At 44.1% G+C, this 24,280-nt stretch overlaps 1 protein-coding gene across 5 annotated transcripts in view; it reads left to right on the top strand.

Moving 5' to 3' along the window:
• Positions 1–23,445: 23,445 nt before the first annotated feature.
• The window catches only part of dachd (dachshund d), a 100,745-nt gene continuing 99,910 nt past the window's right edge, over positions 23,446–24,280 (top strand). For all 5 annotated transcript variants that reach the window (XM_028991519.1, XM_028991518.1, XM_028991516.1 and 2 more), the window contains exon 1: positions 23,446–24,217. In XM_028991519.1, coding sequence (XP_028847352.1) covers positions 23,679–24,217 — 539 coding nt within the window. In that variant the 5' untranslated portion in view covers positions 23,446–23,678. The remainder of the gene's footprint in view (positions 24,218–24,280) is intronic.

The following is a 24,280-nucleotide window of genomic DNA, read 5'->3' as shown; positions in this document are numbered from 1 at the left end:
TGACATTGCTCTGTGCTTAATTACATGTTAAAATACCCTAATTAAAAATGGATTTAGTTGCTGTCTCAGATGTTTTTGTGGATAAGAGAGAACTGTATTCAATTTGTATTCAAATCTGTTTGTGCATGTTCCTTTTCAGTTTGATGCCTAATTTTATTGATATTTCTATGTCTGATGAATTTGTAATGATTTGGTCCTTTTTTATGTAAATGCTCAAGTGGCTAAAAAGTTGCTTTGTAAAAAAGTCCACTGCATTTTTGAGGTACCATCAACTTTTGTAAAAAAAAGAAACCTTTCTAGTTTGATCTCAGATTTGCAAGAAAATATCTGTTCGTGTCCTCTGTGACCTTCCATTGAATAATGCTTTTTGCATTGAAGCCAGTGAAATTCAGAAAAAAAGCGGTATTTTAATAATAACACCTGTAGGAAGAATTTTTTGGATGTCTTGGATATTTTCTTTTCCCCAAGATGCTCACATTGACACATGGGTGCACCACTTTGGCACATCAATTTTCAAGATGATTTAACTCCATGCTGTCCTGTCCAAGGAGAGAAAAGAATCTCAAAATTACTAGCCATAAAAAAGGTAACACTGCTTTACTTTGTGAAGAAAATGTTTTTTTTTTTTTGCAGTGAATCCAGTGGGTCTGGAATTTAGCAACCTGGACCTCAGTTCACACAGTTCAGAGCGGGGTGATGAAATGAACGATAAGAAAGCTATGAGGGAGAGAGAGAGCGAGAGAGACTGATCTGCATTGCTGTTCATTCAGTACCACTGTGTCACACACAGCAGGCGATTTATGAGACCTGTTGGACTCCGCTGTGAGAGGGATCTGCAGTATCCCCTCTCTGAATGAACACTGTGCACCAGTGACACCTGCATCTTTGGTTTTGGCTTCCCTTTTTCACCAGAAGAAGTGGTAATAATTCTCTATTTAAGATCAGCTGAAAGGCATTAAAAACATGAATGGCAGCAGCTTCTTTTCAAGGTGAAAAGAAGCTTCGTATTCTTTCAAAATCAAACATTAGCCATCGTGTGAGTGTTTAACCACAAACCTCATTCCACAAAAGCCACAGGGAGGATTTTAAGCAAGTGGTGTTCCCGCAGTAGACTGTTTTCTTCGTGCCCATTGTTTAATTAGGACCAGTCAGTCATGAAGAACCTGTAATGAGGCAGATTGTAGCATGGAGGACTTAAATGAGAACATTGGGGCTTTTGAAATTGCGGAAAAAACTGCAGTACGCGTGTTCAACCCTTCTCTTAACAAAGCCTAGGACGCTGTACACGTTTCGCTACAGCACAAATTTTTACACAAATCAAGACTATTTATCATATTTCTTTACATCGTCACCCCCATACTTTATGCATACAGTGGAAATAAAAATATACACACAATGTTAATTTTTTGTGATGAAATTACAATACAAGAAAATTTTTCAGAACTTTTCCCACAAAAACTTACTTAAACTGGTTGCATTGGTATGCTCACCATTAAGCTAATGCTTTGCTGAAGAATTCAGTCTTCTTTAGTTCTCCTTGAGTCTTCAGCATGGCACATCTTGGGACATTGTTGTGTTGAAAGGTGATATTCAAAAGTGAAAGTGAAGTGATTGTCATTGTGAAACTCAGCACAACATGGTGACACAACGAAACGTGTCCTCTGCATTTAACCCTCACCCTTGGTAGCCAAAATGGGCCAAAATTGACTGGTATTTGGAACTCTTCACAATTCCCTGTACCGTGACACCTTGAGTCCCAGTTCCAGCTGAGGAAATGCTGCTGTTGTATTGGGGTATAGGCAATATGGTTTTCATTCAGATAAATACAAATCCATCAGAATGCTTTAATGTGTTATTCCCTTAAACATCTGGCTCCCATGGATAGACATATTTTTAAATGTATGCTAAAATATGAGTGGCAAGAGACATTTTTTTTTGTTTTTGCTACTCCAGTACAGCTGTTGTCTTGTGTTCAGCGCTCAAAACATGTAAACTGTCTTGCCCTTTGGTGAGGTATTGATGAAGCAATGGACCAGATCATTCAAAATTTGCGCTAATGAGGTCTGTGCTCACTACAAATGTGAAAAAAAGGTTTATTTCATCCCCACCCTAGAGAGGGTTCAGGAACACTTGTTGTTTCTCTCCGTGCAGGTAAAAAGTCAGCATCTAGATCAAATTATGCAGAATGTTTTTTCTATTTCTTTTCTAAAAGTATCTTGGGAAACTCATTGCATTAACTCAAACAAATAAAGCAGGATAACAAGTAATTCATTTTTATTAGTTTATTAGCATTATGTTCTTCAAACATTATTAAAATTAATCCAAGCACTTATCCCAGTGAAGTGTCAAAAAGGGGAAACATCCCACTTCCGTTTTAGACAGCAGCTAAAGCATTTAATAAAACAGAATATGGAACAAATGTCTGAGATGCCAGTGGAACATATTTCTATCATGATATCAATATTTAACAATAGACATCTTTCATTATAACAAGACCATTTCTTACAAGAACAATCCTTTGTTTAGTGTTATGTACAATAAACATTTCCTCTTTAATATAGACAATATAAAAAACTTTATAAAGGAATGAAACATTAACTGACTTCACTGAAACAAAACAAAAATATGAGAACTGAAACAGTGCTAAATATAATAACAATTCTAATAGTAGAAAATATTGCATCAGTCGAATTTATGGACAAAAACCTTACAATTTCAAATACAGAATCTGAAGAAGAGAAGTAATCTGCAAAAGGTTTTTTTTATGCTGATTTGTTTTTGATATTTTTGTATACTTTCTGCGATAAATATGTATATTTTTTCTATTTTGCTAATAGGTTTGTAATAGGTTGGAATTTTCTAATGTAAAACACTAGATGTTTTTTTATTTTTTTAGAAAAAGGGTAAAAGTGCTGACATTGACACAAGATGATAAGTCTCTATCGAGGGATGGGTGCACCACTTTGGCACAGTGACATCAATTTTCAAGATGATTTAACTCCATGCTCTTCTGCCGAAGGAGGGGAAATTTCAAAACCCTGATTTACCTCATCTGACAGACACACTGCGCCCACGACAATGTTTCCAAGGCTACTGGCAAATGACGAGTGGCCGCGTCTCTGAAACCGTCCCCATTGCTTTGATTTATGGGGCCGCGGGCCAATAAAAATGGCAATCAAATCAAGCAGGCCACTTTACAGGTAGAGGCCTGTCTGATTGAGTTGTCGAAGGCATGGCTAGGGTTCAGAATGATTATTCTGAGGTACTGAGAGGGGTCCATTCCCCTACTCAACAAGGACGCCATACATTACCCGCGCTTTTCCATGCTCCGCGGTGAAAACGCATCTCCTGCTCACCTCCCCGCCGCTGAAGGTTATTTGTTGTTTGAAGGACTCCTCTTGTCAGGATGTGATGAATACCACGTACACAGACAGAGGGGCATCAAAATCTGGATTAGCCGGAAAACTCACTGATCTGTGAATAACCTAAAAGAAAAAAGGGGCGCTGGAGGAGGTGGTGGTGGAGGTGGGGGGGGCCGAGAAGATTAGCTCAGATGCTTTCAAGTATGATCCATCAAATTCATCTGGAGGAGGCCCGCAAATGAATCATAGCACTTTTGATATTTGACCCCCGTCCCCCGAATAAATAAATAAAACACAAAAAAAAAAACTCTCAATGAGGTCACAGGGAATCACTCGGGTGAACATTTCTGATTCACTGCCATCGCGCAGCATTTATAGAAAACAAACAAGACACATGGACACACACACGCAAAAAGATTCATAGGAGTGTTGACCGCACGTTGACCTTTTTATGGTTGCCAATCTTGGGAATTAAAAGGCATTCCCCCCAAATTCCTGCCAATCCACGTTCCTACTGGCCCGTTCAGCAACCGTCGTCCGGCTTCTTTTCCTCTCCATCCGAACCCTTTTCTCATCCCGAGCCCGAGGGACAGGGACCACGAGGAATAACAATCATTCTCAACATTTTCTGGGGGCACGTTAACGAACCTGCTCACCCCCCCGAGCCTGTTTACGCCGCGCTTTAGGAAGTCGGCTGCAGGAAGTGCGCTGGATCAAAGTCAGAGCAGCTGGTTAAACGCTCACATTACCCGGCACGATAAGTAAAATGAAATCGTCGGGCCCGCATTGTTGCCTTCGAGTGACTTGTCTCAGTGTCTGACAGGAAAAAAGCAGGAAGTGGAGAGTTGGCCTGATAGTATGCGCTGTGCGAGCAATAAAAGAGCGCGTTCGGGCGCCGGTCCAGCTCGGCACACAGAACAATTGGGCTGCGACGCTTTTGTGATGGCAACACAATTGTCCTCCCAAAGAAATTGCAGTTTTGTAGTCACAACAGGTACAGACAAGTCTTTTTGGATGTAAATCAAGCGCATGAGGAAAATGTAAGTCCCCGCGATTACAGCCGGAGGCGGTTGCTTAAAACGTCTGTTTTATCCCAGGAGCGCAACCTTTCGCAGACAGCTGCATAGCCGTTAAATATCGGCGCCTTAAAAAGCTGGTAACACTTCTAAACGCACTTCCTAGCAAGGAAATGGTGGCATATAACCAGTAATAGACGATCTTCAGCGTTTTGACAAAATGAGAGAGTCCAACATCAATTCAAAGTCAGAAACGAACTCAGAAGGCCCCTTAAAGAAGAAGAAAAAAAAAAGAGGACAAGAACAGCGGACGTGGAGAGTTCAAGGATTGAGCAAGTCAGTTGGACCAACACGCCTGGAACAGGAAATAACCATTCATTGATTCTAGTTTCCAGCAAGATCAATTTTATTCCTTCCTTTGTTTTCAGACTACAATGCACTAAAGCCCTCTGCAGCTGGACGTATCCTGTACTCCAAAGTAGAAAAGAGGCTATTAATCACATCGCGTTGGTGCGAGCGCATTGTGTTGTCCCCCGCGCACAATGGAGACACGTTAAATCATTGCTGCTTAAGCGGCCAGGGCCCTCGTTCGGTGAGAAGGAAACGCAAATATCATTAGGGGGTACGACTTATTACACAAAATAGAGTAAACAGCTACAGAGCTTCCCCTGTAAAAGATAAGGCATAAAAATCGAATGGCCTGGGGGCGAACAAAATGCAAATGTTGCTGTGGCTGTAGTCACTATTTTGTGCATAACAATAGCGCAGCTTCCTACATGCATGCACTTATCTGCTCCACATTAAACGTAATATGTGTATTTTCTTTTCTTTGGCCTGTCACCTTGTAACGTACATCTCTCTCAAGACTTCAGAATCATTTCTGAAGATGCCTGCCAGTCCTGTCATATGTTCGGTGGAGCTAATACAGGACCCCCCCCCCCCCTCTCTCTCTCTCCCAAAGTATGGAATTAGCAAGTAAAAGTGATGTCTTAAGCTCCCTGTCTCTGCATCAGCCTATTTAAGATTCATAGGAAAAGGTTATCTGCCCCAATCAATATCTTCTTGAAATTTAAGTTGCATTATGCATCCCCCTGCTCTGGCATGATTTAAAACATCAGCACAAAGTATTCCTAATTTTATTGCCCGCCGTAAATTAAAATTAATGATGCTGACATCCACAATTAACAATGAAAAATGCAGATTCTGATAATTACTTTAGAAGTAATATTGTTTGCAACAAAAGGCTCAAGGTGCTCCTTCAGTGCTGCTCAGCACTCAGTAAAACACAAAAAGACAGCTTCATTACATTTTATTTGCTACAGGAAACAAAAACGATGCGGAAAAAAGAAAGAAATCTAACAAAAATCCTCAGCTCATTTGGGAATCTCTCGCCATGCATAATTAAGCAAATTTGATTGGAATTAAGCATGACTTCTTTGGTTGAGTTTTAATGAATGCAAATCAGGCATCTACATCCCTAAGATTAATTTCAGCCAATTAAAAAACAAAGCTTATTGGAAAGTGTAAAAGTGTTCAAAGCAGAGTAGCAAAGCATTTTTCCCCCTCTCCTCTCCTCATCTCATCTTCATAACTTGCACTCTGGAGAATTCCACACAGCCCCCCCCCCAACTTTGATCATTAGTATGGAGTTATAAGCAGGCGCTGTGAATTCAAATGCAGTGGAAAAGCATTGTACCGCACCTGAATCTACAAAATTCCCCTTGACTTGATGCCCTCGGCGTGGCTACAGTACTGCGACGCAGCCGTCTTTTCGGGTTCCTTCTCTCCGGCCGTGCTCTGAACGTGTTCCTAAAACATACTAACGCACAAACGAAATTTTCCAAAATAAGTTGGGTTTAAATGCGGTCTAATTCCAACCGTCAGTTATTGATGACTGCTAGTTTTTGTTTTTAGGTTGTGTTTCACCTAAAATCAGGTGCTCCTCCTAACCAGCCACAAAATATTACCCAATTAACAACCCAAAAAGTTGGGGAGCCAGAGATATCAGAGCTAATTAAATGCAAAGCAACGTAGAACTGCTTAACATGCTAGTGTCCTGGTGAGTAACACACTCGCCTATGAACCAGAGGACCACAGAGTCACAGGTTCAAACCCCGCTTACTACCACGGTGTCCCTGAGCAAGACACTTAACACAGTCTAGTCCATCATGTTGCTGGTTTTAATGTCACTATAACCATGTAAAACTGAACCATCAAGGTTCCACTGAAGTCCCCTTGAGTAAGGTTCCGTCCCCACACACTGCTCCCCGGGCGCCTTTTATGGCTACACACTGCTCACTAAGGGTGATGGTTAAAAGCAGAGGACACAGTTTGCTGTGTCATCGTGTGCTGTGCTTGCCGTGTCTTTCTTTTTAAACAGCTTTGACAAAAATACGGTTTCTGAGGGGGCCAGAACACTCTCTGTCCAGTAGTTATGTGTACCACCATTCCAACGCAACACCAGGATCCCTCAGATGAATGAGGGAGTAGCAGATGGGCAGCACCAGAATGCCTCTAAAGATCATTCTTGAAAAGGAACGTAGGTGGGTGTTCCTAATGAAGTGGCCCGTGACTGTTTAACAGTCATCTGCAGTCTCATGAATTTCATTCCAGGCCCATTGTTACAGAAGCACTCCTGTTCCAGGTCTTTGTTCATATATCTCACCCTTGGGTGACTTTCTCGAGTATTTAATCTTTTTACATTTTATTGCTAATGTACCACTGTTCCTCCTGCAGCAGGTTGATAATTAAGGCGGTGGAGAGCATCTTTCATTTCGACACTGGGAGGGGCGGGGGTAAACTTCTTCCAGCCTCCCAGCAAGTGAAATCCTAGTAAATGATGATTATTTTACGAGCAGATCTTAACAGGCAACAACATCTTGTTGCTCGTTTTATTTTATTTTTTTAACAGAATTAGCATACATTTACATTTACTGCATTCAGCAAAAGCTCCTGGTCCCCCCTTGACCAAGTCAGGGTTAAGCATCTTCCTCAGGGACACAACGCTGGTAAGTGGTGTTTAAACCTGTGACTTTGTGGTCTTCTAGTTCATAGGTGAATGTTTTACACACTAACCTGCACACCAACTAGCAGCAGTCCGTCTTGTAATGCCACTGTGCACCTCAACCAGCCATGGTGAAGTTTCCTATGGTGTGAAGTTTGCTCATATCATAGTTTGCTCATATCATAGTCATCCTGTGTCTTCCCTCTGATAAACACAGAGCACAGATGAACCAATAGCTGCCCGGACATTGGTCCCCCAGTGATGTTGGTTTGGCAGTGTGAATGTGTTTTTTTCTGATCTGTGGTTTACCAGGAGTGTTGACTGAAAAGGGTTCTAGTAGCCTAGATATGCTGCCCCTGAAACAGAAGACCACAAAGTCCCAGGTTCAAACCCCACTTACTACCATTGTGTCCGTGAGCGAGACACTTAACTCTCCAAAGGGGACTGTCCCTGTAACCAGTGACTGGAATTTGCTCTGGATAAGGCCGTCTGAAAAATGCTGTAAATTTCTGCTAAATGCTGTAAACTTAAGTGCATTTCTTACAAAAGAGCTTACTGATGAAATCCCGCCCCATATCTGTTTATTAGTATTCTGAGTATATCTGAGTATTCATTTTCTTCTGTGTGGTCAGATCTTTCACATTGCACCTTCAAATCAATCAAACCGTATCTGTTTCAGTGCCGGACAAATGTGGCCTCCATCCCCACGTGAATGCTCTCCTCCCGACCCCTCTGCACGTTGTTCTGTGAGAGCGTCTGCATTGATTTCATCTCTCACATCAAAAGACAAACAGTGATTGGAGTCAGCAGTTCCTCTGTCAATGTCATTCCTTGACTCGAGTCCTCACATCTGCATCTCTATAGAATCAGGGAATGTGGCGTTAGGCAATCAGGTCTATTGGCATCTTTTTAAAGGAGATTCATGTATAGGAGCAGGGGGAGAACCTGCCAGGCCAGATGGAGATCCACGGCCTGTTTAGGCTCCGCTAATCCCACTGTCTTTACCTGTTATGTGTTCCATTTATGTTGTCTTTCAGGATTGGCCTCCAGCGGGGTGGTGGGTGAGTGGAATATGTTCGAAACTCGAGTGAACATTTTCAAAGAGCCGTGAGGCGGCCTTCATGTTTGCCTTAATCATTGTAAAACAAGTTCCTGGTATGCTCGCCGCATCCTCCCCCACTCTCGGCTTTGCTGGGTGACAGGGAGAATTCATATTTGGCCTCTGATGCATTCTTTTTTGAAAGAATAAAGGAAGTAAAGAGAAGCATTATCTATTCTGGCGGCGCGGGGAAATTCTCCCCGCATGGTGTTTTTTGGGCTCGGGCAGCGGTGTCTCGTTTTCGCTGGCCGCTGCTGAGAGAAGAGCCGGAAATTACACTGCCTCGTACGTATGGGGTCCTGAGGGAGAGTTTTGTAAGGGTAACTGCACCGTTGAGCCTATTTGCAACATGCTGCTAAATAAACCTCCAAAGTCATCCATACAGAATGACATTTATGTCGAAATGTTTTAATGACATACACACACACAAAAAAAACAAGCTTCCATGCTACCTGTCACCTCCGCGAGCTGACGGGGGAAGGAAGAGCAGAGATGGGACATACTGGAAACAATGATTTATTAAACAATAACCAAACCGGCGCGAGGGCCGAAAACAGGGGAAACAAAAGGGGAGAACATAAACTAAGCCGCAGGCATGTGCCGATTGCTAGAACTGAAAGCAACACTACACATGGGTTGCACAGTCCACATCACAGTTCCGAATGGATGCTCAGACGTGCCTTATAACCACCCTGCTCGACGGGCTACATCCTTGGAGCCCAAGCAGCACCATCAGTGGAGGAGGTGGGGTGGACTGCAGCAACTACAGGGCTCCTGCCCTGCTGTGTCCTTCCACCGCAGGACCTGGACCCTCTGGCTGGCTCCCAGAGGTTGTCCAGCATGGTCTGTGTCTGATGACCTCCCTTGCCCTGCGCAGGGAGGTCATCACAGACCCACCAGCAACCGCTTATTGCACTCCTGGATGGTGCCTTCTGGGCACATCACTGTCCCTCTCGCTGCACATCCCTGTGACCAGCTCCCCTCCTTGCACTGCGTAGGGAGGTGGTCCCGGACCCTCCGTTGACCATTTGGGGGAGCACCCCCCCTGGCTGGACAAAGGGTATTTTTGGGCTGATCCATTTCGCCCTGGACCGGCGCAGTCGGGTCAGGAGCTTCCTACCTGGGGTTTTGCTCTGCTGCTTGGTCACCATCTGGTGGACACAAAGAGGGGAAGTGGGGGCGACATACAGACACAAAACACACACACACAGACAGACAAAAGAGAGGGTCTCCTGTTCCCTCTCTGGTCTCTCCGGGACCTCCTCAGGAGGTGCAGGAACATGGGAGGAGTGACCCTCTCGTCACCCTCCAGTGCTGTGTCCCACACCGTGGGGTCTTCCTGCACTGGATCCCGGCTGGTGCTGGGTGTGGGGGTGAGGCAGGGTTCGATCCATGGTTTGGGCTCTGCCCAATCGAACTCCACCCTCAGTAGCCCCAGAAAGTCCTGGTAACCCATCTTGTCTGTCTCTCCTCATTGCCACAGGGCAATTGTGCCCCAGCCCCAATCTGGCCCAGTCAGATGCGCGGGAATGGTGTTGATCTTCTCTGTGTCTGAGAGTGAAGGAAAAGCAACAAAGTACACACCACAGGATGTTAAAAAAGACTGGCATGTACCTGCTGCTCCTCTGAAGGGTCCGGGGACATTGTGCACTTCTCACAGCAGGCTGGGTGCTTTGCTGAAGATGATGGTAAGGGTGTGGCATGGAGGGTGTTGGATGTTCTCTGCAGCAGGTGGGGGTGCTGGTGATGCACTGCCGTTCTGCTGGGGAACGGCCGGCCAGAGGGTAGGCGTGTCCACGACCGGAGCTGGAGAGGCAGATTCCCTGCAAGGCAGTCGTAGCACAGCAGTTGCTGGCTGGCGACTTCCCGTTGCCCTCTTCCACCAGCTTACCCCCACGTTGCAGTCTTCCTCCTCGCTGTCCTCACTCAGCCGCTTCCGGGTTTTGCGGGTCACCCAGGGATCACCCAGGGATAACCCAGGGATCGCCGTCCCATTGTGGCGCTGGCCACCACGGCTGACCCCCGTCCCACCGGGAAGACATTGCTAAACCAGCTATTGGGGGGCATATCCCGGTCCGAGCGCTCACCCACACTATCATACGCTGTTATCCAGAGTGACTTACAATCAGTAGTTACAGGGACAGTCCCCCCCTGGAGCAACTTAGGGTTAAGTGTCTTGCTCAGGGAACACAATGGTAGTAAGTGTGATTTGAACCTGGATCTTCTGGTTCATAGGGGAGTGTGTTACTCACCAGACTACTACCACCCTGAGCTCTTCCTCATAGTTCTCTGCCTTTTCACTCTGCTCGTTAGGTTTGGGGCTGCGACATCCTGTCACATCCGCGAGCTGACGGGGGAAGGAAATGCAGAGACGGGACAATGATTTATTAAACAAAAACCAAACCGGAGCGAGGGCCGAAAACAGGGGAAACAAAAGAGGATAAACACATACTAACGCCTGTCATAGCTGCCCACTTCTCACCAAGGGTGATGGGTTAAAGGCAGAGGACACATTTCGTTGTTTAACCATGTGTTCTGCTGCAGTGTATCACAATGAAAAAAATCACTTCACTTTCACTTTAAATTAATGCGGATTTCATTCATGCAAGTGAAAAGTGCAATAAAGTGCAAAGGTAGAAATACAAAAAACTTTTTAATTACTTTTAATTACTCTGAATGTACACTGAAGGAGGCATACTGTAGCTGTGTTTTTTGTGTTTTTTTTCTCATTACAGTTAAAACATATTACTTTGCTTTTTTTTTTTATTAATCTGTTTAATTTATTCTTTTTTTACTTTAATATGACACTACAGACAGCAGATTTATTCACATTACATCAATGCTTAAATATTAGGTGTGACAGTTGAGACAGTGTTTTCTCTTTTCAGTGTAAGACTAAAGCGATTTAAACACATCATTTATGAAAACTAATTGTCTTATACTGTACAGTCTTTACATTTTGAAACCATATTTTTTTTATTAATAGGCAAATATTCATTATTTTATGGTGATCAAAGAAAAAAAAAACCTTTATGCACTCAGCAAAGTATTTCATGTGTGCTTTAAGAAAACACTCTTGACAAAGAGGGCAGGCCTGCTCAGAATGGGGTTAATTCAGCGGTCGCCCACCATGGGTCACTGTGTTTTTTCGATGCCTGTTACCGCCCGGCCCGCTTGCCCCGTGAGCATGTATTAAAGAGAGCGCCCCAGGCTCTCGGGCTCCATCAGGGGCTGCTGCGCTGCTAGATGCTTGGCCTTATGCTTAGTTTATGCATCAGAGATTACACATTCAAGTTCAGCAGAGCAGACCTTGCATCTTTTCAAGCATCTGAAGCGAGTCATTATGAAATGCGGCTGTTCATACATTTGTTACACTGCGATTGTAAATCATCCATCGGTGCAAAATGCGCCATCGCCGTTCTCTGAATTCAATAAAACAAAGCAGGCGAAGGCATGTTTCCTTTTATTCTCCACATAATAATCTAACAGATGTTTATTATTCCAAGGGTAAAATCTGTGAAAGGCTATTCAGCCCATTTGTTTCAGGCCTGAGTTTAAAGTGGGCGAAAAAAATAAATAAATAAGTGGAATAATTTGCAAAGTCTTTGGGAATCTACACAATCAGCAGTGGCTTTAAAGGCATTTTAATTAATCTTCTTCAAATTGCATGTGACTGTTTAAAAGGAGTCCGCGCCTGCCTGCATCTTCTGGGCGTTGCATTGTGCAGATGAGGAGATGCAGCAGTGTGATGGGCTGCCCAGGGGACAGGCAGGGAGGACAATAATGCCCCTCAGGAGGATTTTCTGCTGCTGAACAGAATCTGAATACATAAAGGAGAACTCATCTGCTTGAAGGGAAAGGGCATAGCCTGCGTCTCCTAATACACACACGTACACACACGCAGAGGAAGAAAGAAAGAAAAACAAGTACAGAACGTCTCGATTTAACACTGAATAGCCACAGTATACGCCTGATCTTTGCATCTTCTATGTTTCAATGCATATAGCATGTAACACACACATATTTACATATACGTTTCATGCAGATATGTATTCCAGCCATGCACTGAAGATTAGTCGGGGTGGTGGCACCTTTCCCATGACCCTGCCCTGGATGAGTGAGTATATGAATATTTGAAGATATATGGAGGGGTGAGAAGCAGCGGGGAGGCTGTAATTTACTTCTCAATTAGCTTCTTCTAATTCCAAAAGCCCACAAATAAAGTCTAAATGAATTTAGAGGTATTTGGGACACAATGTCAAGCTCTGGTGGTTTTGCTTTGCTTCCCATGTAAAGTTAGTTCTTAGGACAACATTAAGGTGGTCGTAGCCTAGTGGGTCACATCCTGGCCTATGAACCACCAGAGGATCACAAAGCCACAAAGTCACAGGTTCAAACCCCTTACTACCATTGTGTCCCCAAGGAAAACACTTAACCCTGAGTGTCTCCAGGGCTACTGTCCCTGATTCTACTGATTGTATGTCATGCTGGATAAGGGCATCTGATTATTGCTGTAATTCTAAAACAGATTCATATGAGGATCTGATATTTTCTGGTGTTACAACCTATGATGAAATGGACTCTGAATTGCATGCAAATAAGAGATGGCTTTGGTTCTCCTCCCCTTTGCCAAAGCTCACATGCAGAAAAAGCCCTTTCTGTGTCTCCTGAAGTACAAAAAATTACAAAAAAAAATTTAAATGACTCACATGCTTTTTTATTAATCAGGAACTACATGTAAGAAAGAGATGGAATAGGACCCACCAACAGGACTGGCATGGAGACCTAAATCTGAACTCCTTTTTTAGGCTTCAAATTTGAGCCGGGCTTCATTGGTCATTTCAGATACCAGTGACTGTAATAATGGTGCCCTCAGCGGCAGTCCTCTGCTGAAGCAAAAAGCCCATTGTGGCCAAATACCCCCAGTGGAGCTACCGTTTGTGCCACTTCCACAATAGCGGGCATATGCAACGTGTGTACCCACCACGCGCTCCGCACTCGCCCCCTGCCCTGCTCTTCCTGTTTGGTCTGCTCCCATTTACTTTGTGCCCTTATCTCCCTATCGTTCTCCTGCGACATCCAGTATTTGGCTTTGCCCCATGAGTCCTGGGCTTTGGCACCGTCCCATTCCCCTGTCCACACTGCTCCGTGAAAGACAGGGTTCTTTGTCTTCCCTTTAGTTGTCTTGAACACACAGAGTCAGAGAGAGGGAGAAAAGACGAGGAAGCCCTGGCAAGTCTCCCGAAATATCCTGCCGCATCACCCGAAGGAATCTTGGTCTTACTTGAGGGACTGATTTTTGCCCATAAATAGACAATAACATCTTCCTCTATTACATTTGCATCTGGCAGGACAATATCGAGGTATTAAAGTTGGTGATTACTGCTTTTCCCTGAGCACAAACACTCAAATCGTCAAGCACGCCCACACATTTATATCTTATTAACATTTTGCAAATGGCCAGAACTACTGAGAAAATGATTGTTAACCAGGCTGTGCGTTTTCCAGCCGGCTTTATGCATTTACTGCACTGCACACATGATGATGATCTCAAATCCCTGCAGAGGTCACTGTTGCTTGGCACAGCAACGGCCCACCAGCCGCCAGGCCTACTCAGGCGCACATTTCCCGAATTCCCTAAATTCCCGTAACAACTAAATCCCCCTGGCTGCCTGTCATCGAGAGTTTGCGACAACTTGTCATTGACTCTTCAGAAGAAAGGCTTGTCTCCCCTCCTCATCCCAGTAAGACATGGTCTCATTAACACATGTCCAGAGACATCTTGCAGATTATAAGATCGGTTTTATTTGTCGTTGAGCGCCATCTTGTTGGTTGTTAAATCCTCATATTTCTGGGCATAATTACATTTAGCAATTAGGAGTCGGATTTATTACCAAGTACATGAATTAGAAAGACTAATTTGCTTGGCACTCAGACATTTGTTTGTGCCATTTAGCTCTCGGATCCGGATGCAAAATTCCAAGAACAAGTATGAATCACTGCTAAATCACATTTATCACGAAGAACAAGCCTCCAGATGCTGCCATCGTAACTAAGCCTGAGTTATTGGTGCAGAGGGACTAACCGCTGCATCAAACCCCGTCCTAAGCACCTTTGAAGACTGACACGTTTAATTCCTCATAAATATGCCGGCGATTGCGTTTGCGTGGCTAAGAAAGCCGAGCCGTGCCCCGGTTTCGGAGGAGCGGTCGGGGCCCGATGTCCGTGGAGTGTGCTGAGTATCGCTGATGGGGCCTCCGAAGACTCCCGCGCACGTGAGCGTGGCTTAGCCTGCATAAGCCATCACTTAGGATTCTGGTAAAGTGTTCAAATCAATTTCAAGTAAATAACGTGGAAACAATTGCGTAAGCACTTTTTTTTCCCTGGTAATTCAGATGGGGCGAATTAGCCCAGGAGCACGGAGGGTCCGGCACAGCGCAGCTTTTAAACAGAGACTTAACATTGGACATTTTTCTGGCGAATGATATGTCTACTCAAGGGATGAATAAAGTCTGAGATTAAAGACGGAATATTCAGACGTAATTCCGTGTGTCCCATTGGCACATTCTAGTTGTTTGAAGGTCAGGAACAGAAAAAAAAACAAAAAACGATATGGGTCAAGATATCAAGCAAGATATGATACTAATCCTCATTTTTACTTCACTGAGCCAGATTAACTACATCTTGATAACTGATATACACAGGGAACTACACATTAATACATTACTACAATTGCCATATTCAGTCGATTATAAGATGACCCTGATAAAATTACCCCCACACACACAAAATCTTATGCACAAGATTTATACACAACATATATACATTAACTTTATTTAAAGATAATGGTGGGGGAAAAAATTGTCAGCACACAAATTGCCATATTTAAATTAAGTTACTTATTATAAATTATTCTCCATTTCACTTATGTCATCATGCAAATCATCATTTCCAAAAAAAACAATATGTGCCATCAAATGAAACTTACTATCCATGAGCATGTGGATCGTCCATACAGCACCACTTTGAATAACTCTCCACAAGAGGGACACATATTTGGGGACATTCATGAAAGGGCCCTACTTTTGAGTTGTAGGAGGAGCTCCCATTGGAATGGCACCCATTGGGAACATTACATTTAGACTATTGTAGATGTTCCTTCACCACAATACAAGTGCATTTGTTCCTTTGAGGACAGCAGCCACTCATGAGAGCACTCTATAGGGGTGCGCAGGAGGGTGGGGGTGAGTCCACAAGTGCCGTGCAGGGATTTACAAACCTGTCCATTCACCGAATGGCAATGCATGGGTGAATGAATCCACCTAGGAATGTGACTGTTTGCTTTGCTCACTCTCAAGGTTTATGTATGCCACCCGGGTTGATTTCCTCGTTCGAAAGGACAGAGCATCTCATTTCGTGTCACTGTCTCCTAAATTCCTAAAGGTGCAATTAGCATTTTGTTTGACGAAACGTTGAAAGGTTCATAGATTGATTTGCGAAAATGCGGCAAGACGCATTTTTTTTTTCGAATGCAAATTTTGACATTTATTAACTTTTATTTGAGATCTGTTTATGGATTGTAAAAAAAAGCAGTGAGGGGGAAAGCATGCATACATTTAATGTGAATAAAGCCAAATTACAATGTTTAAACACAATCACGGAGCGATGCAGCCCGTGTGCAATTTAGTGTGGTGGCAATGAAAGTTTTACCGTCCTCTGATTTACGTGGACTGTGTGGCATTTCTAATGAGAGCAGAGAACCACTCCTTTCTTCCCCTGGATCTCACCGCTGTCCCCAGTGAAATAATGTCAGCAGTTTCCCACCTTCAAAGTCCTTTTGTTTCCAAATCTATTAACAATTCTAATCGTACAGGAACACTTCTTAAGTAAGCACGGTAAATAAGACAGGAAGGGCTTTATTTCCTCTCAGCGCAGATTAAAGGTTACCACTGCACCGCGCTGAAATGCATTAACGAGGCCTCGCGCCCGCGCACACACACAAAAACGCTGGCAGGAAATTTATTCTCGGGGCTGCGGTGAGTTTCCTGACGCTTTTTTTTTTTTTTTCTCGCGAGGGGCCGTTCCTCTCGGAGAGATAGAAAGGGAGACGGGCCCGGGTCTTTCCCCATCGTCGTATCAGCCAATTAACATATCCGCATCCGAGGGGCCTTCAGAAGGGACGCGATCGCTTGAAATTTGATTAAAGCGATACGTACGAGGCGGACTGTTTTCATTTTGGGCCTTTCAGCTAATTAAATAGCTTTGTTGCCGCATCGACTGGCTTTTCTAGACACAACACCCGCGGTTCAACGTAGCCATTCGGGGAACATCCATATCTTAATTGTAGATCATTTCGCAAATGCGGTTCAATTTCCTTTACAAGACAGTAACTGTTAACTGCTATTTTTAAAGCCAATAACAACGTCAAAGCGCTGGATGATTAAAGCAATTAAAGTTTTCCTTTGTTTTATGAATACAGTGAGATAGCCGGCCAGTGTTTGGCCAACATTTATTAAACATTTGCTAAATGGAATTGAATCTGTCATCGGCAAAGTGGCCCCCCAAGACAATTACCTTTAGGCCCGGCGCATACTTTCTCATTCCCGTTGAAACGTTTTCTGGCTTGATTAGACTTTTTTTTTTGATTCTCATCAGGCCCAAGCCTAAATCCACAGGCAGCCGGAAGAAAATGGCTTTGGAATAATTCTTACCAGCAGACTTTGCCAATTAACACAGTACATTTTCTCCTGTAGATAAACTGCCTTTTGAGATCGGACCGGTTTAATCTGTTTAATGTCCGTGTAAACTATAATCTCTCAATTCTCGAAAATCCCTCAAGGACCACGCTCACGTACTCTTCCTGAGTTGTTTTCCCCCTCCCTCGGATGACAAGATCAAGAGCGGCTTTCGAGTAATGTTTTAACTTTCATGAGCGTTTGGTGCGTTTGGGGTAATTTCATGTTTAAGAGTTTAATCTTTAGTTTAGTTCTTTTTAAACAAAGTATTGCACGACTTTTGCGACACTCATCTAGGGCAGTGTGAATGTGGAAATGCAATGAGCAATTGCATTTAGGAAGAACGGAAGTGGATCCAAGATAAAGAACAATGCAAATGGCTCCACTTTGCCATAATAAATGAAGCATGAAGGAAGCATTTATCTTGAGGATTTACTGAAACAGATAGATACTGTACAAACCATAAAATTGGCAGCTATACATATCTTGGAGAGGAGGAAATAAATACCCACCAGACTTTCAAGTTGCCTGTAATTAGTTTTGACACCCAGAAGATGAACTTAAAATGTGAGGCAATGATTGACAGCTCTCATGCACCTTACTTCATCATTCAGGATGATTCATGATGATTTAAACCACCTCCTGTCAACTTGTGGCAAGCAGTGTTCCCAGATACATAATTCTCAATTATCAAAAAGTGCCAAAAATATCAGATTATCATTTATTAGAATTGGGTTTATCCAAACCTATCCTCAATTAGCAGGATTTACCTAAGCATTGTAATCAAATCCACTCAATCTGCCAAAACACTGTATCCTCCCGTCCACACTCATTGGCCTTTGCTTTCTTTCCTTGAATTACCACTCGTCCACGACACCGTCAGTAGACCAACTTGGGACCATATCCACAACTAAACCACATGTGCATTAATTCATATATACTGATCTGTAAACTAGTAATTCTTTTTGTAAAGTCCACAAAACATAAAAAAAATGTCACTTAGGTCTCATTTAATTCAGAGGTGGACATCTGCAATGCTGATTTAACCCTTGACGGCTGTGACGGCCACCCGCTCCAAATCCCAGCACCAGCCTGGAGCCTGTTGTATTGAGCCGGGCACCAGAAATCGGAATGTTTAAGTACACATTATTGGATTCGATATGTATTGTGGACTCAATGAATTAGGCAGGCTCCGGCCCGGGCCTTTGTGCTCTTTCCATTTGAAGTCCCTTCATTGATTGCCCGGAGAGGGGAGGAAATGCCTTGTGCATCCCGTGTACATTATAACAAATGTTCCCTTTGCATTACAATTGAATTGTGATTGTTATGTTCGATCAATGGGAAAGGTCAAAGGATCGCCTCTGCCAGCGATTTAATGGAGAAGTCGATTGGGATTCATTTTAATCACTGCGGCTGTTGCCGAACGAGCACAACAGAGACTGCCAGCGGTGTGGTAATTACTGCTGTTTATACAGGTTCGCCCGGCAATTTAAATATCCACAAATCTCCCTACGATATCAACAAAGGTGCGTGGCGTTAAGTAAGGGAACGGGGGCGCCTAGCCGTAATTGTTGGGCCGTCGGCCTGGCTCTTTGAACCTAAAATTAGCTCTCTTTTGAAGACGGATATTAAGCGACGGGGCGGTGTCTGCTGGCTCAGCTCGACTGGCGCTCCAGCCTGGTGAACTGGTAGTGTGAGACTACGCGGGTTTGCTTAAGGTACACATTTACACCAGCGTCACCTCGGAAGGTGCGAGTCGGCCGCATACATGAGACCATGTGAAGTCTGTGTGTGAGGTGTGTGTTTTTGGTTAAAGGTCAGAAGTCAAGGGTGCCCGTCAAGACCACGATCCACCATCACGAGCAACGGTTACTCCGACACTCAAATAAAGGGTCGAGGTCCTTACCGTTATTTCTTTATTTTTTTTTCGAATGAAAGCGACTCGCATGCATAAGATGTGCACAGAACATGACCTCACGTCTGCAGACGTCCCTGCGTGCGGTGTGTTTACGTCGCGCTGTAAATAAGAGAAATTAAAGCGCGGACACTGCGCATTAGCCGGCAACTGGCGAATACATTTTCCCGAAACGCAGAGGAAAAACACGTCATTAGTATTCACAGTTTGTTTAATAACACTCACAACAAGGCTCTCATAAAGCCTGTTTTATGGCGCTGAGAGGTGGGGAATTTGGCGGGCGCGGCAGGGAAAACAGAGGCCCAAGCGTGGCTCGGCGAAGAGGAGAGCCACGCATATTTTTTACAGGCCGAGCCTTGTCACCCCCCCGGGGGCCGGGCAGCTCCAGGGGGGCACAAAGGCCTACCAGCTGGGGTACCATCTCCTTGGTCCGGGTTAGGGGAGGTGGGTGACATGTGCCCTACACTCCCGTCCGACGCGCTTCGAAAGGGGAGGGGACGGGGAGGGTGTCTCCGGAAGGATGGTGGGGGGGGGTCAATACCATGCATCCTTGAGGAGACAAATATTCAAGATCAATAAGTGCTTTATTTAAAGATCCTCCACCGCCGAGTTGTTTTTTTTTTTTTTTTTTTTTAAAGGAACAGTTTCTAATCATGTTCTCCACCACCAGATGAAAGGCACATTTGATTAATGAACGTGTTTTAGAGGATATTTAAAAAAAAACACACCACTCCTGTAATAACGACTGCTTTCAAGTGACATATAATCATGGAATGGGATACACGGCGCTCCCCTGATGATGAATTGGGCCTCGGATGCAATGCAAAGTTGGTAATATTTTTTATTCAAACCCGTGCACACCAACTCTATACAATTACAGTTATTTATCTCCCTGTTTTTCTCTCTCTCTCTCTTTCACAAAGTTCATCAATTATGTTGAGATACACTTAATGTTCGTAAGGGGATGATGTATGATTGGTCTAATTATTTCTTATTCACTATGCTTTCTAAAGCATATCAATTTTGTTAATACCATGTAATTAAAATGTGTCAGTGCACTACAAGTTGCCGACTGTATTAATGACTATGAAAATTATTTTAATTAAATAGCCAATTATAGAAAAATCTTAACCATGCGAATTGACATTTAAATGAATTCCAATTAAATTGCTTTTCAACATTGTTTTATCAGGGATGGGGCATAAATTATTATATCAAATAATGCACTGTGTCAATTATCATACGAAAATATTTCAAAATGATTTCAAAACCTGCACTTTGTGAGACTTCCGTGGTTGCATTTGAAAGGAAAAGCACTTTGGGATCTCTGCTGTATCATAGTTTTGTGCAGCCGAAATGAGTGGACGGTGCGATTCCAGGCATCGGGGCTGAAGGACCTCTGACGGGAGTTCGGCCCATTAACTCAGCCATGTCACACCCCAGCAAGAGGCCCGACACGGCAATTATCACAGCTTTCTCAAAGAGAATAAATAGTGTCACGAGCACATGACACCTTCAGACATATAATGCCTGAGACCTCATTCCAGGTATTTCTAATATGACTGGTGAAACTTACTTTATTCTCTATTCTTGAGTGTCTTCTAAAACAGGCTATCTCATAAAGACACGTTTGCTTAAGCGTTGTTCTAGAAAGTCTGTACAAATGCAGAAATTATGACTGCATGTTACCTTCCAGGGGACTGTGGCACCTAACAGAAGCCAGACTTTGTTATCTGTGTTTTTTTAAACCACTCTCCTCTCCCCCCTGCCGCCATAAATCCTAAAGATCTCTGCAACACAATGATCTGTTGATCTTGTGCATGCAGGGCCAGACCTCAAAGGGTACAGTCATTGTGGTTTCTCCAAAAAACAAGGAAGAGGAACATTTCTCATGTTTTCCTGTGACCTTCCACACATTACAATTCCTGGCCGGAGCGAACGGCGCAGATTACTGGAACAAAGAAAATACAGTCGCGCCAGCAATGAAATCCACTCTCATTATCATATACATAGACTCATAGGCCCACAGGAAAAAATATGTTTCTATACAGGTGCCGATGTGCCATGTTTCATAAGAAACCCAGGAAAGGTTAACCATCATTATGTTAAAATGCAGATTGCTGCTGGCCAGAACAAATGTGATTTTCAGTCACAGATGTAGGGCATATGGACATGTCAAAAAATCTGTTTCCTTTTCTCATTATTTCCGTGTTTGCATACAGTTGCATATCTTTGCTTTATTTTTTTCTTTATTTTTTCGACATTGATTCCGCTTACGTGGCGGCTGTTTGCCGTCGGACAGATTAAAAAGTTGGTGCTGCGCATAATTCCTCCCTCTCTGACAAAAAAATCGAACGTGCCCCGCACAGACGAAGCATATGCTGCTGCTGCTGGATCCCTGTTATTTGTAATGCAGCTAAATGCTGATTGTCAGGGACAGAAGTGGCACGAATAATAAAAAAAGAAGCTGCGGTCTGCCTTTTCTACTGGTGACAAGCTGATGCTTTGCATCGCTGACCCCCCCCCCCCCCCCCCCCCCCCCCCCCCCCATGGCTTCTGAAGGTCATTTCAACCCCCCCACCCCACCCCACCATGTAAACCTATTGCATATTGTTGACATATTCATCAGCTAGTGGAAAGGTGGCTACACTGCGGGCAGGTTTCTTGGAAAACGTGCCGCCTGGTCTGGGACCTGCCGAGGAATGTCATTATTCTCTGTTTCGTGTTTTTATTTATATAGACTTTTTTTTTTTTTTGATCGGCCTGTGCATGAAACATATTCAGCCTGTAACACTTCAGTGCATCTGAAGGGGGTATTACAGGACTGTGCGCCACATCCTGCTGGGGCTTGATGTTCCGAGTGGACCCTGGATCCACCAGGCCCACCCAGCTTGTTAGGAGCAGTTGAATGTAAAACATCATAGATGCCCCACCGCGTATGCGGAGGCTTGCATTTAATCATCGTTACATGTGTTTTATGAATGCGGGGAAGTGGCTTTCTGGGAATGGTTTAACCGTCACCGTTTCTCTTAAACCCGCCCTAACATGAGAAATGGTTGGCAAACTGTTGTGCCATTCATTGAATATAATGAAATCTTAATATGGTGCATATTTAAGCAAAGGTTAGCAACATAAAGGGCAAATGGATTGGCTTGCCATGAATTTTAAGCAGTTATTGATTTTCACACTACAGGCCATGCTTGATTTTTTTTTCTATAATGGAATTCTGCATGTCTTTAATGCAAATAACATGCATTTCTGAACATTTCACAGAGACAGAAATGCATGGGACAGATTTTTACACAGACCCAATTTGATACCTCCGCAAACCTCAGCGTTTCTTAGTGTGGTATCTGTCAAAAAAAAAGTCGTTTTTGTTTGGGACACAACATCTGCTGAAAACTTTGGTCACGTTTTGGCTCGACAACCAAATGGGATGTGTGTCCTTACCTTTCCCCCGAAGACATATGATAGACACATGTGTGAAATATAAACACGTGTTTAAACAGCTTACTGTTACACTTTAAATAACCGTATGAGTAAGGCAGAGCAGGCCCGGTCGAAAACACGGCTAAACTTTAAATAACGCGCCTGCTGATGCATCTTTTTTTTTCTATCAGCAATTCTGTGCTTTTCCTGTGTGACATAATACAAGATGGTTAACATTAAAATGAACTGAACTGAACAGTTTAATGAATGGAAATAAAAACTGTTGGACAGTTCCGTTTAAAAGCATTTCCCCTTTGCAATGGTAATTTGATATCGCAATTGAACCTGACCACTGTTCAACTGGATCTGAAAAGCTTCCTGTGTTTATGAACAAACTGTACAAAATATGAACTACCATGGATATTGTTGATTATTAATATTGTAGCAGGAAATCCGGTTTTTGAGGTGCTAATGGAAAAAAGAACAATAAAGATTGCTGTCTTGCTTCACATTTGTGGGGTACAGACAGACTTTTGTGTGGAATATAAACCTTTACCGATTACTGTAATTATATATTTGAGTATATATATATATATATATAAATATAAAAATATATAAAAGTTACATTGTTGTTATTTTTTCCGTTATTGGACCGTAAACGATACTTTGTGGCGCGCGAGCGGCACGCAACGTGCTTCAAAGGCGGACGGTGTCCCGTGGCTCCGCCCCCTCCGTACCTTGTGACAACAACAACTCATCCGGAGAGGGAGCTGCACTTTTCAGCTCATTTTCTTGCTGTCACTCTCTCTCTCTCTCTCTCTCTCTCTCCCCCTCCTCCTCACGCCCCCCCCCCCACCTCTCTCTCTCTCTCTCTCCGTCTGTCTTTGATGATTGTCCCGCCGCACAGCGTCCGACTCGCATCCGCCGCGGCTCTTCCCGGTCCCGCTTCTCATCCCCAGTCCTCCCGCCGGAGCGCGATTCTTCTCTTTCTTTTTTTTCGCTGGAGTATAATTTTTTTTTGAAAAAAAAAAAAAAAAAAAAAAATCTCTCGGCACTTTGTTTTTTTTTTTTTTTTTAAATAGACGTTTCACTTTGAACTTTGATTGTCAGAGGTGACCATGGCCGTACCGGCTGCGCTGATCCCCCCGACCCCTCTGGTCCAGCCGTCTCCGATCCCAACTTCAGCCACCAGCTCCTCCTCGCCGTCGGCAACTTCTTCCCCGTCTCCATCAGTGGCCCCCACCGGCCAGAACCTGTTCCGATCGGAGCTGATCGCCACCAGCAGCCCCGGCATCCCGGGCGGCGCGCTGCCCGGCAAGCCCGTCTACTCGACCCCGTCGCCTGTTGAAAACACCCCGCAGAACAACGAGTGCAAGATGGTGGAGCTGAGGGGGGCCAAGGTGGCGTCGTTCACGGTGGACGGCCAAGAGCTCATCTGCCTCCCCCAGGCGTTCGACCTGTTCCTCAAGCACCTGGTGGGGGGGCTGCACACCGTCTACACCAAGCTGAAGCGGCTGGAGATCACGCCGGTCGTGTGCAACGTGGAGCAGGTCCGCATCCTGCGGGGACTCGGGGCCATCCAGCCCGGCGTGAACCGGTGCAAACTCATCTCCAGGAAGGACTTCGAGACCCTCTACAACGACTGCACCAACGCGAGGTAGGCGAGCCCGAACCGAGCCGAGCCGAGCCGAACCGAGCCGAGAAGAGCCGAGCGCCGCTG

This window comes from Denticeps clupeoides, chromosome 9 (genome assembly GCF_900700375.1).
Source record: "Denticeps clupeoides chromosome 9, fDenClu1.1, whole genome shotgun sequence".
NCBI lineage: Eukaryota > Metazoa > Chordata > Actinopteri > Clupeiformes > Denticipitidae > Denticeps > Denticeps clupeoides.
This window is presented reverse-complemented; position numbering and strand designations above follow the sequence as displayed.